General features: G+C 39.2%; 1 protein-coding gene across 1 annotated transcript; it reads left to right on the top strand.

Moving 5' to 3' along the window:
- Positions 1–1309: 1309 nt before the first annotated feature.
- PRR11 (proline rich 11) lies at positions 1310–12586 on the top strand. The gene is given in 9 exon segments (XM_012648432.1): positions 1310–1437; positions 3414–3564; positions 3860–3982; positions 6300–6569; positions 7590–7688; positions 8057–8169; positions 9593–9652; positions 9742–9838; positions 12518–12586. Coding segments are annotated over 9 exon segments (1110 nt in total).
- The last annotated feature ends 3934 nt before the right edge of the window (positions 12587–16520 follow it).

The raw sequence follows: 16520 nt of genomic DNA, 5'->3' as shown, positions 1-16520 counted from the left end.
TTAAAATAAACATTTTAAGACACCCAAGTATCAGAATTGGGGTAACAGTTATTTCATTGTACAGTAAGTTGGCTATTTAATCTACTACTGCACCACAGTGTATTAGAAGGAACCGTCTTTGAAGATTTACAGATTTGGACTTTAGAAGTTATTGCATTGCTTTGGCAGATTATCTAATCTTTCTAACCCTCGGTTTATTCTTTTGTAAACATGGGGATAAAAATTCTCCTTGGCAGGGATAACACCTTGCAGGATAGTGAGGATTAACTGAGAAAATATATGTGAAATTGCCTAAAAGTAAAGGGGCATTCAATTAACAGTTAATGTTGTGTCCTCCTCCTACTACCAACTCTACCTATCACAGTGGAAGCTCAGTAAATGTTATTGGTAAAGAAACTTGCATTCTTTTAATAACTGACCGTAACCCAACTATAGCCATTTTCTCTGTTTTAAAGAAAGGGAGGACCCCTCTTGTTACAACAGGGGGTCCGTTCGTTGTCCGTGATGAACATATATTGCTTTTGCTCTGTAAACCTATCTTGCCCTTGCTCAATAAACTTCGTTTCATGTGTAGCTTAAAAAAAAAAAAGAAGGGGAAATTCATTTAACTTAATGGAGAAAAGCAACAGAAGCAAAACGAACTTAGAGATATCTCCAGAGAGAGTTTAAATCTGGATTTACATTTCCTCCACTCAGGGGACTTCTGGGATGCTGGTAGTGATCTATTTCTTGACCAAGGTGGTTGTTAATGTCAGGTAAATAGCAAAGGATTTCAGGTCTCCTAGGGACAAAAGTGGGTGCCACTGCAGTTCACCATCCCCCTAAACAGGCTTTCAGAGTGGCTCATGAGAGATCCACATACACAGTAAGACTGAGGTCATATAACTTCCAACTGTCCATCGAAGTGGTTCCATGATGATGTCTGAACCACACGAAGGTCCCAATCCAGACACTATAAAACAAGACCCAGACCATAACCAAGGTCTCTCTTTTGCTACAACAATGGGTCCAATTGTCATCTGTGGCATATGTATCTTGCTGTGTAAACCTATATCCTGCTCTTGCTCTATAATCCTATCTTTCTCTCCTCAATAAACCTCATTTTCATGCTTACCTTACTTTCAGTGTGTCTGGTCATTCTTCAGCCAAGAGCGCACTAAGAACCGACATTTCAGACTGCAACCCAACAATTACAAGAATGTGTTCACAGTATAATTCACTGAACAATACACTTAAGATTTGTGGACATTCTATATGTATTTATTATTTTTCAGTAACAAATGTAAAAAAATTTTTTTCTACAGAAATCATGCCCAAGTTTAAACAACGAAGAAGAAAGCTAAAAGCCAAAGCCAAAAGATTATTAAAAAAAAAAGAAGGCTCTCACTTCCAATCCAAGCTAATTACACCTCCTCCTCCACCGCCCTCACCTGAAAGGTAAGGCATAATGTGGAACAGAGAAAATACTAGAGAGATCTGATCAATTTAGGATAGAGATACCAGATTTAGCAAATAAAAATACAGAACACCCAGCTAAATTTGAATTTCAGATAAACAATGAATAATTTTTTAATATAAGTATGTCCCATGCAACATTTGGAATATACTTATATACTAAAGTTATTCATCCTTTATCTGAAATTAAATTTTAACTGGACATCCTGAATTTTATGTGGCAGCCATAGTTTAAGAGTTCAAATGAAATGAGAATCACAAGGAATTATGTTCAAATGCACGGTAACTATTTTCTCCTTTCCTGGTGGATTTAATTGCATAAGTCTGACAACTAAGTGATGAAAGAGGGGCATAGGACTAGAATTTAAATCTTAGTATTGGTAAAGTTTAGTCATTGATTCTCTGTGCTACCGAAAGAGACTCTTTTTTTTTTCTTTTTTGAGACAGAGTCTCACTGTGTTGCCCTGGCTAGAGTGCTGTGGCATCATCCTAGCTCACAGCAACCTTAAACTCCTGGGCTCAAGCAATCCTTCTGCCTCAGCCTCCTGAGTAGCTGGGACTACAGGCATGCGCCACCATGCCCGGCTAGTTTTTTCTATATATTTTTAGTTGTCCAATTAATTTCTTTCTATTTTTAGTAGAGATGGGGTCTCGCTCTTGCCCAGGCTGGTTTCGAACTCCTGAGCTCAAACAATCCGCCCACCTCGGCCTCCCAGAGAGCTAGGATTACAGGCGTGAGCCACCGCGCCCGGCCGAAAGAGACTCTTTTTCACAGGAACTTTGTTGCTATAGCTCTCTTTACAAAAAGTTTTTAAAAACAGACCCTTAAAATGCAATAACCATGATGATGTCATACTTGACTCTTTTCTAGCTCTCCTGAATATTGTAAAAGTCTCCTAACGGTCCTGCTTCTGTCCTTGCCCCCCAGCTGTGTATTCTCAACACAGTAGCCAGAGTGAGCCAGTGAAAATCATAAGTCATGTTACTCCTCTACTTAAAACTCACCAATGCTGCTTCTTCGTTTTTTTTTTTTTTTTTTGGAGACAGAGTCTCACTCTGGTGCCTGGACTAGAGTGCATTGGTGTCAGCCTAGCTCACAGCAACCTCAGACTCCTAGGCCCAAGCGATCCTCCTGCCTCAGCCTCCCGGGTAGCTGGTACTACAGGCATGTGCCATCATGCCCGGCTAATTTTTTCTATATATTTTTAGTTGTCTGGCTAATTTCTTTCTATTTTTTAGTAGAGACGGGGTCTCGCTCTTGCTCAGGCTGGTCTTGAACTCGTGAGCTCAAACGATCCATCCGCCTCAGCCTCCCAGAATGCTAGGATTACAGGCATGAGCCACTGCGCCCGGCCTCTGACCATATTTTCTAATAAGTCTCTCTACCCTAGTAATCCTGGCATCCTTGCTATTCCTCAGACACTTCAGGCAAACTTCCACCTCAGGGCCTTTGCACTTACTATTCCCTCTCTCTGGACTGCTCTTCTCCCAGATATTTGCATTGCCAGCTTCCTTACTTAGTTTAGGCTTTTTCTCAAAAGTCACCTTCTCAGTGAGACTTTCTAGGGCTTCCCTACCTAAAATTTTACTCCTATCCAACATTTCACATTTTCCCTCTCTTGCTTTAATTTTTTCTCTTTAGCATTTATTCATTATCTAGCAACCCATATGTTTTACTTATTTATTTATTCATTTTTTATCTTTATTCCCTCATGAGACCATAAACTCCATCAGGCAGGATTGTTTCTATGTTATTCATTATTGAATCCTTGGTACTTGGAGCATAGTAGGTACATAGTAAATATTTGTTGGATAAATGAATCCCTGAATTGTAGAATTTTGGCTATGGGGAGTCTCTGCTTCTGAGACATGCTATAAAACCAGCTTCTTGTTTAATTAGAGGCTGTTATTCTGACTTAGGGGTTTTTAATTTTTTTCTATTTTTTTTTTTCCTACAGAGTGATTATTTCTTCAGCAGATATATCCCATAGCAGAAGCTGGTTAAGATCATCCTGGAACTTCAACTTTCCCAACATCAAAGATAGAATAAAACTTTGGACAAATGGAGTATGGTCTATATACACCTGGTGCCAGAACTGCATAGCCCAGGTATGGATTTGACATATCTGTATTCAGGAATACAGTTTTTCTACATACTTGATGTTTGTATTTATGCGTGTCTTCTGCTCAAGTTAGCACAAGACTCAGGCTAAGCTCAGATAAGATGAAACTATGGGGTCCTGTCTGCCTTTGTTTCTGTAAAACATACATCAAACTTGGGTCTTACTAAGGCAAAAAAATGAAAAAAAAAACAAAACAAAAAATAAACCACTTTCTGGTTTCTTTTTTCTTGTCCATATCATATTGTTCATAGGATTCAGGCTTGTGTATTTATGAATTTCAGAGTTTAGAAGTATAGAAAGACACCATCTTTCCATCTCGTAGCTGCCACCGAGAACTTCAGGGTCTAAAACAACAGTTTTGCATTTTGGAAAGTGAATTATGCAAGCTCCAGGAAGCACTGAAGGTTGGTATTGTCAAATAAAAAACAAATCTGAAATTAGGTAAGACAATTGCAATAGGGAAAATGCTCTGGTCATAAGATTTATAAGCATCTCAAACATCAGGCAGAAAGAGCTTTTCTTTTATAGTGAGGAGTAAACAAGGCTAGAAGGAACCAAATGTGGGGAAGTGGGATGAACAGGTGTGGTGATCAGACAGTTGATCTGACCAGAGAACATTTTTTTCACTGAGGTCAACCAATTCTTCAGATGAAAGGTTGTTTAACGTTCCAATGCTTCCTTAAGCCCAAGGGTAGGTCAAGATCCAAGAGATATTTTATTTTACCCAGGTTGGTCAGTGGCAACAAACAGTTCAGGTAGGCTGGGTGCAGTGGCTCTCGCCTATAATCCTAGCACTCTGGGAGGCCGAGGCGGGAGGATCACTTGAGCTCCGGAGTTTGAGACCAGCCTGAGCAAGAGTGAGACCCCGTCTTATTAAAAAGAAAAAAAAAAAAAAAGAAAAGAAACAGTTCAGGTAATCATTTATGAGACAAAGAATGGGAATTTGGAGGGTCTGTGTCTGGCCTTGTCATAAATAAACAAGGAGGTTAACCATAAGTCTTATCTAAATGATATGGAAAAGGATGGTTCTTTATAGTAAGATGCTTCCTGGAATATAAAAGGATGGGAAGATTTTTTTTTTTTAAAGAAGTCTCCTTATGTTGCCCAGGCTGGAGTCAAACTCCTAACTCCTAGGCTTAACTCATCCTCTCACCTCAGCCTCCAGAGTAGGTGGGACTACAGGCGTGCGCCACTGTGCCTGGCTAAGGTTTCTATTCTTTAACTGAAGGATGCAGGAAAAAAAAAGCCTATAAAATATCTGTTCCAAACTCCCCCAACCAAGCAAGGCCCCTGTTCTCAATGTCTCAACATTATGCTTATTGGTCTGAAGAGAAGCTTCTGGAATTCCACCCCAGGTCCCAGAACTTGTACCTCAAGATGAACTAGCCATAAGAGAAAAAGGCAAGTTGTTTCACTCCTCTGTATCATCTGTAGGGGACTGAATGAATAGTGGCCTCCAAAAATGTATGTTTAGGTCCTAATCCCCAGAACCTGTAAATATTACCTTATCGGGGAAAAGGGTCTTAACAAATGTAACCACAAAGACAGATTGGAGTGTGCAGCCACAAACCAAGGAATGCTGACAGCTACCAGAAGTTGGAAGACGCAAGGAATTGATTCTTTCCCAGATCCTTGGGCAGGAGTGCAGCCCTGCTGACACCTTAGTTTCCAGCTTCTAGTCTCTAGCACTGTGAGAAAATAAATTTCAATTCTTTTAAGCCACTAAGTGTGTGACAATTTGTTATAGCAGTCACAGGAAATTAATAACCATTTTACTTCATAGGGTCATTGCATTCATTTGCTAGGGCTGCTATAACGAAGTATCATAGACTTGGGGTGGCTTATATAACAGAAATTTTTTTTCTTACGATTCTGGAATTGAGAAATCTGAGATCAAGGTGTTGGCAGGGTTGGTTTCTTCTGAGGCTCTCTCTTTGGCTTGTAGATGGCTGTCTTCTCATGGTCTTCTCTGTTTGAGCACATCCCTGGTGTCTCTGTTCATGTTCAAATTTCTTCTTCTTATAAGAACTCCAGTTAGATTGGATTAGAACCCACTCTAATGGCCTCATTTTAATTTAATCACCACTTTAAAGGCCCTGTCTCCAAATATAGTCACATTCTGAGGTTTTGGATATTAAGACTCAACTTAAAAATTTTGGGACACAATTCGGTCTACAACGGTCATGTTCCAGCCCCTTGGCCTTTTATCAGTTTCTTGAATGTACTATATTTTTGACCACACTAAGTATTTTTCCCTCTGCAAGGAACTCTTCCCTTAGTCCTCATCTTCCTTCACCTGGTAAGTCTCAATTCCCCCTTGAGATCATAGCTAAATATCACTCCCCAAGCCTCTAGCTAGTCATGCTCACAGCACACTTCGTTGTTCTTATTGAAGTATTGTTTTATTTTGTTTTGAGTGTGTGCGTGTGTTTAATATCTGTCTTTCCTCACCATACTATCAGCTCCATAAGGTGACAGACAGGGCTGACATTGTACCCACAGTGCCTGGCATATAGCACATACAAAACAAATACATGAATGAATAAATGAATGAGTGAAGAAACTTGTCATAATTAAATGAGAAAATATTAAGCAGCTCATGGTACAGCAAGAAAGCATCCAATACACGGTAGCTATTATTATGATGACTTTCAGCTGCAAGAATTAAGTTAACTTGTTGAATGTATTAATTAATTTGCAAAATATAATGTCTCATTCCAGGCCAGTTCAGAAAGTTCTTGCTGTCCAAGCTGTGGTCAAACGTGTCACATGAGTAGTAAACTTACAGCTGTGCCTGCCTGTGCTATAACCACCATCCCTGGAGAATCCGGAGCTGGAGCTGTACTTCCTCCCACACTGCCACAGCCAGCCAGCCATCTTCCTCCTCCTCCACCTCCATCACCACCCCCTCCACCTCCTCCTCTGCCCCCTCCCCCACCACCACTAGCACCTTTGCTGCTCAGAAAGTCCAACCTCACTAAAGCACTTCAGGTAGGAAACAATCTAGTAATGGTGTGTTTTGGTCAGTGTGTAATATGGGAATAAAGCAAAGCGGCCATTTAAGACTGGTCTAAGGGCTTGGACTGGAAGACTATATTTTGTTCTGATTCTTAATTATGTTAATTATTGTGTTTTTAAAAACTCAGTCCCCAGGAAACTTACAAAAGCTGGATTTAAAAATGAAAGTGATGTGTATGAAACATCAGAGTGTAGAGTAGAAGATTCTTACTGGTTTCTCAGTGAATCTTTTTACCAAAAGGAAAACCTCCCTAGGAAACAAAATTAAGAACAGAAGATTGCTTAGTGAGTGAAGTCAGAACAAAGAGTTGGTGGATTCTAAAGTTTACTGTCATTAGGCTGGAGAACCAGTTCTCCATGCAGTTACTTATGTGCCAAGGGACCTAGAATATTTGTGAATCATTAAGGTAGGCATGACCCTGTTTTAAAATCTGCTGAATTTTCACCACAGATACATTTGGTTTAAAATAGCTGAGTTAAATCCAGAGCCTATTATATTTGCCCTAATGTATACCTCTCTGACTATACATTCTTACTCTGTGGGAACCCAGTCATCTTTCTAGGCATTTGAGGCAAAAGTTCACTTTGATCTGAGTAATTCCTTCAGTCCCACCTTATTATAATGTCTGCTGGGAAAGATATATTATTTCAGGGAACTAGTCCATGTCTTATTTATTATCACAGCCTTACATTTTGAGGAATACTTTTCAATAGCCTTACCATCCATGGATACTGAAAACAGGATCATTCTTAGTTTAGTGGAAAGAATTTGATAGGTTCCTAGGGTAAATAAGAGTTAACTCTTAACTCTCCCATTGAAGTACTAACCAGGCTTAACCCTGCTTAGCTTCCAAGATAAGACTAGATTGGGCGCGTTCAGGGCAGTATGGCCATAGACTCCTAACTCTGAGTCTTTAAAAACTAGATTTTGGTTTGCAGTTCACCAGTTGTCCTCATTCTAATTTAAATTCTAACTTGTCCATATATTTTAAGACTAGACCATTAAAAAAAGATGGACCCATGCATATAACAGTCAAAGATCTACTCACCGTGAAATTAAAGAAGACACAGAGTTTTGATGAAAGGAGGAAGGTAAGATGTCATTGGCCATATACATAGTCTTTCTGCTTTTAATCTGGTTGTACCTCTGTGAAAAATAAACATAAGCCTTATGTATAGAAGTCATTCCAAGTTAAGTATTTGGTATTTTATTTTAGTAGTTTTGGATCTCTTCAACAAAATGTGTAGATCCCAAAATTATTTAATTAGGCAGCTTTAACTCCCAACCATTAGTCTGAAGAGGTAGAGACACACTTTGAAACTTTGGAATAAAAATTGGGTAGAGTAGTAGATATGTCTTATGCCTACTTAGCACTCAGATATTTGCTGTTTCAGCATGTTTATATTTTGAGTGATGTTTTAAAATGTGTTTTTAATAATGTCTCGTTTTATAATTAAAGCTTGTACCATCACCGAAGGCACGGAATCCACTAGTTACTGTCAGTGACCTGCAGCGTGTTACCCTGAAACCTAACTCCAAAGTGTTATCAACTCGAGTTACAAATGTCTTAATGTAAGGAACTGCACAGCACTATGCTTTACTATTATTTAAAAGAATGATTTTTTGCTTATTTCTAACTTTTTATTATAAAATACACCATTGATTTAGTAACATTTTGGGAGAAAAGAAATACTATTAAGAATTTTTAAAAATAGTCTAATTTCTGAAAGAATAAAATATGAAAATTAGTATGTCTTGGAATTAAGGAAATATGGAATATGTTGGCTGGGTGTGGTGGCTCAAGCCTGTAATCCCAGAACTTTTGGAGGCCAAGGTAGGAGAATCGTTTGAGCCAGGAGTCCAAAACAGCCTGGGCAACTTAGTGAGACTCCATCTCTAAAAAAATTTTTTTTTTAATTAGCCGAGCATGGTGTCATGCACCTGTAGTCCCAGCTACTCAGGAGGCTGAAGTGGGAGGATTGCTTGAGCCCAGGAGTTTGAGGCTGCAGTGAGCTATGATTGCACTACTACACTCCAGCCTGGGCAACAGATCAAGACCCAGGCTGGTCCAAAGGTAGTGAATTATCTCACTTGATTGTTCACAGTCAGTTACAAATTGAACTCCTTGTTCTACTACTTTCCCCCGTCCTCACTACTGCACTTGACTAGTCTAATAAAAAAAAAAAAAAATGATCCAATCTCTGGAAAAAAAACCCAAAGAATGGAATATATGTATTTGTGTGCCTGTGTATAATCATTGTAGATACAATTACAGTTTTTCCCATTTAACATGTCATGAACTTTTTCCCATCTTATTAAAAATTAGCTTAAAATATCATTTGACTTCTTCAATATATGCAATGCATTGTATGTAAACTTCATAGATACAATCTTGTTTTGATGTCTCCAAATAAGAGACATCTTAGGTTGTTTATGATTTTTAATTTCTATAGCTCTTCAATGAACATCCTTGCTCATCATCTTTGTGCACAGCTGAGTTTTTCCCTGGGATGGATTCTTATAAGTGTAATTACCACATCAAGAAGTATTACTCAGGATGGTTGTATCACCGTATGCTCCCATCAGCATCTACTGCTACTTTTTAACACATTGCCACACTAGAAAAAAAATTTTTTCCTTGGGGCCACAGTGCTTTATTACAAAAATAGAATAAAAACTTCAAAAACAAAATGATCCTTTCTAATTTAATGAAAAATAGGTTATTTTTTATTGTTTTCTGTGAATGAGTTATATGCAACTTAAAAAATAGTTCACGCGGCTCCCAAGGTGAAGAGACACGTGAGTTACATATGCTTCAAGAGGCCCTCAGCTCAAAACTAGCGTGAGTTAAATACAACTCACATGGCCATTAATGTGTTAATGTAACGAATAAAACTACATTCTAGGACATTGCCTATAGAAATGGCTGCTTTGCTTTGGGGAAAAAAATGATAAAATCTGGCAGGTTCTAATTTTTATATCTTTATTTTGTTAGTACTCCTAGTAAAAGCCAGATAGATCTGCGCAAACTTCTTAGAAAAGTCGACGTAGAGAGGTAATACATTCTCTTGTTTTTATACTTTCTAAATTCATTTTAAAAGTTGGAATGAAACACAACTACTGATATTTTCAATACCTTTGCAGGAGCCCAGGTGGTACCCCCCTTACCAATAAAGAAAATATGGATACAGGAACTGGACTGACCCCAGTAATGACCAGGGCCTTGAGGAGAAAGTTTCAGGTAATTCTTTAGGGGGAAAAAAAATAGTTCCTTTTCTTGAAAATAATTTATTTAGAATCATAATTTAAAGCAGTTTTTTTAGCAATACTAATAATTTTTAAATGCTTTGAAAACACTTTCATATTTAGGCTTTATAAAATTCTATGAGATATAGCTAGGATTATCATCTCTGTTTTATCAATGAATGTCTGATTTTATTAATTCCTTTAGTAAGTATTTATTAAGCACTTCCTATATGGCAGGCACTATGCTGAAGTAATGGGGATATAGTGGTAAGCAAAGGCAGACACAGATCTACTGTCTTGGAGCTTTCAGTCCAGTGGGGAAAATAGACATTAATCAAATAATCCCATGTTTGTATAATGCACTACAATAAATGCTGTGAAGGAAAGGAACAAGGTTCTATGGGAACCTGCAGAGGAACTTGACCTAGCCTGGATGATCCAGGAAAGCTTCCCTTAGGAAATGATGATGCTTGAGGTGAGAGTCGAAAGATAAATAAGGCATTAACTGGGAAAGATAACTGTGGGGTATAGGGTGTGGAGTGGTACCACCATGGATGTCAGGAATGAAAGCGTTCCAGGCAAAAAGAACATCATGTGTAAGGATCCCACAGTGGGAGGGGTCATGGCCTATCCAAGGAACTGTAAGGTGACCAGTGTGGCTGTAACATAGAGAGGGAGCCTGGCCAGATACAGTGAATTATGCCTATAATCCTAGCACTTTGGGAGGCTGAAGCAGGAGGATCACTTGAGGCCAGGAATTTGAGACTAGCCTGGGCAACACAGCCAGATCCCATCTCTAAAAAAAAATAGAAAAATTAGCCAGGCGTGGTGGTGTGTACCTGTAGTCCCAGTTACTCAGGAGGCTGAGGCAGGAATATCGCTTGAGCCCAGGCATTTCAGGTTGCAGTGAGCTATGATGATGCCACTGTACTCTAGCCTGGGTGACAGAGGGACACCCTGTCTCAAAAAAAAAAAAAAGAAAGAAAAAAGAAAAGAAAAAAAAAATGAGCGGGAGTCTGACAGTGGTGAAAGACAGGGATAGAGATGTAGACAGGAGTCAGACCATGCAGGGATACAGGATTGATAGGAAAAGGTCTTGGTACCATGACCCACACACCAAAATTCAGTAGATCAGCTGGCCCTGGTGTGACTTTTCCAAACCCTGTTTGTGTCAGTCATTTCCATGATCACTTCTATCATTGGATCTGTGATGACAGCCATCCTTCTGCCACCCCTGCTGGAGTTCTGGGACATAGGGTTGCTGGCCTCTTTGGCTTTGAACCTTATACTTCCTTCTCCTTCTGGCAGCAGAGGCACACCACAGACTTCCCTGTCAACACTCTCCCACCCCAACACTGTCTTCCCTTTTTTCCCTCCTTAAGAATTAATGCCTTCTATGGAACAGCATGATTTCTCTCTTGTCAATCAACTTGGTCCTCCTGGACAGTGTACAGCCTTCTTTGGAGGTGTGGCCAGGTTCCTCTTTCCTCCTACTAGAGCATGCAATAGGAGTTTACCCTCAATCACATTCCTTGATTATACCAAAAATTGTGAAGGGCAGGGGCAAAGGGAAGAACCCTCAGTGAAGGTCTTAGCCCCTTCCTTTCTCTAGGATCCTTGTTGTCACTGCCACACCCTATAAATAAGTACAGTGGGCTGGGAACTATGGAAACAGATAAAAATATAGTAAACAATAAACCCACATATTGAACAACAACAAAAACCACAGCTAAGACCTATGCCATATGTCATTGCTGCCAAAATCCATTTCCTAGGAGGATATCTAGTAAAAATTGTTGTTAAACATAGAATGACTTTTCACACCCAGCCCTTAGGTTTCCTTTTTCCTTTAACTTTGAAGCAGCTGTATCGGTTAGGTTTTATATTTGGCTATCAGTAACAGAAATCTGACTACGGAGGCTTAATCAAATAGGGACTTATTTTTCTTACCTAAATATTTCTTTGAGAAGTAGGAAGTTTACGATAAGTACAGTAGCTTCACCATGTCATCACTGTTCTTCCATTCTTAATGTGTGGTTTTATCTTCATAGTACAAAATTGCTACACTTCCTGAAGTCTCATGTCCACATTCTAGGCAAGAGAAGGAGAAAGGCAAAAGGCAAAAGGCAAAAGGGTGTGTTATCTAAGCTACCCCTCATCTCTTTAAAGAGGCCCTGAGCTGGCCCAGTGGCTCATGCTTGTGATTCCAGTGATTCGGGAGACTGAGGTGGGAGGATCACTTGAAGCCAGGAGTAGGAGACCAACCTGGACAACATAGCAAGACCTTGTTTCTACAAAAATGAAAAAAAAAACATTAGCCAGGCATGGTGGCATGTGCCTATAGTCCCAGCTACTTCAGAGGCTGAAGTGGGAGGATCACTTGAGCCCAGGAGTTCAAGGCTGCAGTGAGCTATGATCATGCCATTGGACTCTAGCCTAGGTGACAGAGCAAGACCTTATCTCTAAAAATAACAACAACAATAACAACAACAACAATAATAAAAGAGGCCTTATCCAGGAACTTCTGAATACATCAGAGAAACTGGGAAAAGTAGTTTTTAGAATCTGGATGCAATGCTGCCGGGCAAAAAACTCTGGGTTCTGTTGAGGAAGGAGAGTTGTGTTGGCCATGGGAACGTGACTCATATTATAATTGGAACTTCTTTTTTTATAGCTGGCCCATCCTAGAAGCCCAACTCAAGCTCTACCACATTCTACAAGCAGCTTTGATGAACAAAACTGATGCCAACTCTGCCTAACTCCGTGTGATGATCCATAAAATATACCAAGCCAGGCACAGTGGTGGGATCCTGTAATCCCAGCTACTTGGGAGGCTGAGGCAGGAGGATTGCTTGAGTCCAGGAGTTCCAGGCCAGCCTGGGCAACATAGTGAGATCCCATTCCCCCCAAAAAAGCAAAAAACTAAAATATACAGATAAAATCACCCAAATCCTTTTGTTAAAATGTAATAGGGGGCCGGGCGCGGTGGCTCACGCCAGTAATCCTAGCACTCTGGGAGGCCGAGGCGGGCGGATTGTTTGAGCTCAGGAGTTCGAAACCAGCCTGAGCAAGAGCGAGACCCCATCTCTACTAAAAATAGAAAGAAATTAATCGGACAACTAAAAAATATATAGAAAAAATTAGCCGAGCATAGTGGCGAGTGCCTGTAGTCCCAGCTACTCGGAAGGCTGAGGCAGAAGGATCGCTTGAGCCCAGGAGTTTGAGGTTGCTGTGAGCTAGGATGATGCCATGGCATTCACTCTAGCCCGGGCAACACAGTGAGACTCTGTCTCAAAAAAAAAAAAAAAATGTAATAGGGTGTTATAAATATACTAATGTAATTCAATTTGAAGAATTAGAGTAGGTATGGAGTCCACACATACTGTGGTTTAAAGTAGGCACAGGTATTTGGATATTTTCTAGTTTGCACCATCAGCAAGAGAACCAGATAGGAAAATGTAATGTCCAAAGTGATGCTTATCCTGGAATTACCCAATTTAGGTTACAGAGGTCATTCAATTTTAGCTAGATAACTCCAGTTTGTACTGTATGGGTGCAGTTATGACATTAAGAAAATAGCCTGATTCCTGTTCATCCCGAGTATTCTCAGGTAATTGAAAAGAAAAGCAGGCTGGGCACAATGGCTCATGCCTGTAATCCCTGCACTTTGGGAAGCCAAGGCTAGAGGAGCACTTGAGGCCAGGGGTTCGAGACCATCCTGAGCAATGTAGCAAGACCTTGTCTCTACAAAAAATTTAAAAATTAGCTGGGTGTGGTGCTACATGCCGATAGTCCCAACTACTTGGGAAGCTGAGGCAGGATGATCACTTGAGCCCAGGAATTTGGGGTTACAGTGAGCTATGATTGGGCCACTACACTGCAGCCTGGGTAATAGAGCAAGACCGTGTCTCCAAAAAAAAGGAAAAAAACAGAAGAAAAGAAAAGTATTGCAGCCTGTAATACACATGCATTCATTACTACAAACATGATCAATAAAAAAGACCATCTAGATTTTCTTTTGAATTCTGTGTCAGCTGGAGAGATTTTATTTCTGTAATTGTTTTTATAAACAATTAAGTGATAAGATCATCCTCCATTCAAATGCAACTATTTTCCAAAAAGATTTGAAACAAAAGGCCCAATGTGACCTTAAAAATTAGACTGTAGCCACGCACAGTGGTACACACCTATAGTCCTAGATACTCTGAAGGCTGAGGCAAGAGGCTTGCTGAGCCCAGGAGTTCTAAGCTATAATGTGCAATGATCACGCCTGTGAATAGCCAATATATTCCAGCCTAGGCAACAAAGGGAAACCCCATCTCTAAAAGAAAAAAATTAGAATGTATCATTTGTAACACCTTAGGTAGGTAGTTATATCTGGCTTACTGAAGTCTGAGATATTCTTTATTTTATATCTGCTGTCCACATTCATGCAGCCAAATAAAACTTTTATGAACCTTGTATATTCCACAATGCCTTGCCAAGGATTCTCTGAAGTCCATGTTGAGTTCACTGTGAGACCCGGTTCCCTGTCCTCATCAGCCTAAGTATGCAAAAGCTATATCAGTTTATTGTCCTGCCAATCTAGGACTGCCAGATTTAGTAAGTAAGAATATAAGACATCCAAGTAAATTTGAATTTCAGATAAACAACAAATAACTTTTAACTATAAACATGTCCCATTAAATGACAAATAACTTTTTAGTATAAGTATGTCCCAAATATTGTACAGGACATATTTATGTTAAAAGAAATTATTCATTATCTGAAATTTACATTTAACTGGACATCCTGTATTTTATTTAGCAATCTTATCAGTCAGTCCTCTGCAAAGTTGACAAATACTGTATTTCTGAGAGGCCCCAGTTTGCCAGATATGTCTGCTTAGCAGTGGACACTACTAAGCTTTGGCCAAGATCTCCATCACATATGTACTAAGTAACATGGAGGAAGAGGAACTGTAATTACGGTGAGTGTGACTAAAGGCACAGGATGAGCTTTGATGCTGTTGTCTTCCTCTGCAGTTCTACGAATAAGGATAGAAGCTCCTCACCAAAAGGAAGCAAGAGGTTTCAGATCTTTACTGAACTCTCTAGTCTGACAGGGAAGAGCTACATGATATCCTTAAAATATCCTCAGCTTAGCTTTGGCTAAAAAGATAACTTAGCAATTTTCCAGAAATACTTGTATTTCCACGGATAAATATTGCTTTGAGATGCCAAACAGAGTGTTGCTGGAAAGTCACCAGACTAGAAAGTAGAGCTGGGGACAATGTACCTAAGAGGCAGTCCTGTTTATGAGACCCACATTTATGTTTATAAGACATTTATGGATGAAAATTAAACAGGTAGTAAAGTTAAGAGATACATCTGCTTCTATAATAGTAAAAGTTTTTTTAAAAGCCTGCTAGCTGCATTTATATTATGTTAAGAATAAAGGGAATAATCACTGATAATAAAGCTGCTGAGTATTTGTAACAGAATAATATTTATGGGATACTTTTAATGTTCATAATATTATAAAATACCATGTATCTGTCAATTTATTCTAAATGATTTGATCATTCTTGTGGAATAAAAGTTTGTAAGAAAAATGCTACGGAAATCATACAGATAAACATTTGCAAAGCTGCTACTGCCATTTTACCAGTATTAAAATATGTTCTATCTTGCATCTTTTACTAATTTTTATAATTTTATATTGTAACCATTTGAGAATCCTATAGATACTATAGCTTCATTAAACTATTGTTTATCATATGCTTCCAGTGCTTATTTTTGAGATTGAATGGCAACCAGAGAATGTAAACAACCAAGGTGTATCTAGTTATGTTTTTATTGATTGATTTTCAAAGACAGTGTCTCACTATGTTACCCAGGCTGGTCTCAAACTCCTGGCCTCAAGCTATCCTCCTGTCTCAGCCTTCCAAAGTGCTCAGATTATAGGCATGAGCCACTGTGCCTGACCTAGTTACATTTTTAAATAAAGATTAATAAAAGTTCTGCTTTTTCTCTTTTTAACCTTTTTTTACTATAAATGTAATACATATAGAGAAGTGCGTAAAACATAAATGTAATTAGGTCCCCACACTTCCTTTGGGAATTAAATGAGGTAATTCTTGATGAGGATTTAACATAGAGCCATGCACAGAGTAAGTAATGTGTTTGGTTATGTTATTTTATTGTCATTATTTGACATTCCAAATGAGAACTTCTATCACTTGAGATCAGCAGTTTGAGACCAGCCTGAGTAAGAGCAAGACCCGGTCTCTACCAAAATAGAAAAAATTAGCTGGGTGTGGTCCTGGCTACTCAGGAGCTGAGGCAGGAGGATCATTTGAGTTCAGAAGTTGGAGGTTGCAGTGAGCTATGATGACATCACTGTGCTCTAGCCTGGACTCTGTCTCAAAAAAAAAAGAACTTCTTAAACACAAATGATCTAATTCCATTTCTACTTTAAAAGCAAGAGTAGGCCAAGCATGGTGGTTCACACCTGTAATCCTAGCACAATTGGCAGGCTGAGGCATGATGATCCCTTGAGGCCAGGAGTTGCAGGCCAGCCTAAGTAACATAATGAGACCCTGTCTTTACAGAATATTTTTTTTTTTTTTTGAGACAGAGTCTCACTGTGTTGCCCAGGCTAGAGTGCCGTGGCGTCATCCTAGCTCACAGCAACCT

This window comes from Propithecus coquereli, unplaced genomic scaffold, assembly GCF_000956105.1.
Source record: "Propithecus coquereli isolate 6110/MARCELLA unplaced genomic scaffold, Pcoq_1.0 Scaffold285, whole genome shotgun sequence".
Classification (NCBI taxonomy): domain Eukaryota; kingdom Metazoa; phylum Chordata; class Mammalia; order Primates; family Indriidae; genus Propithecus; species Propithecus coquereli.
This window is presented reverse-complemented; position numbering and strand designations above follow the sequence as displayed.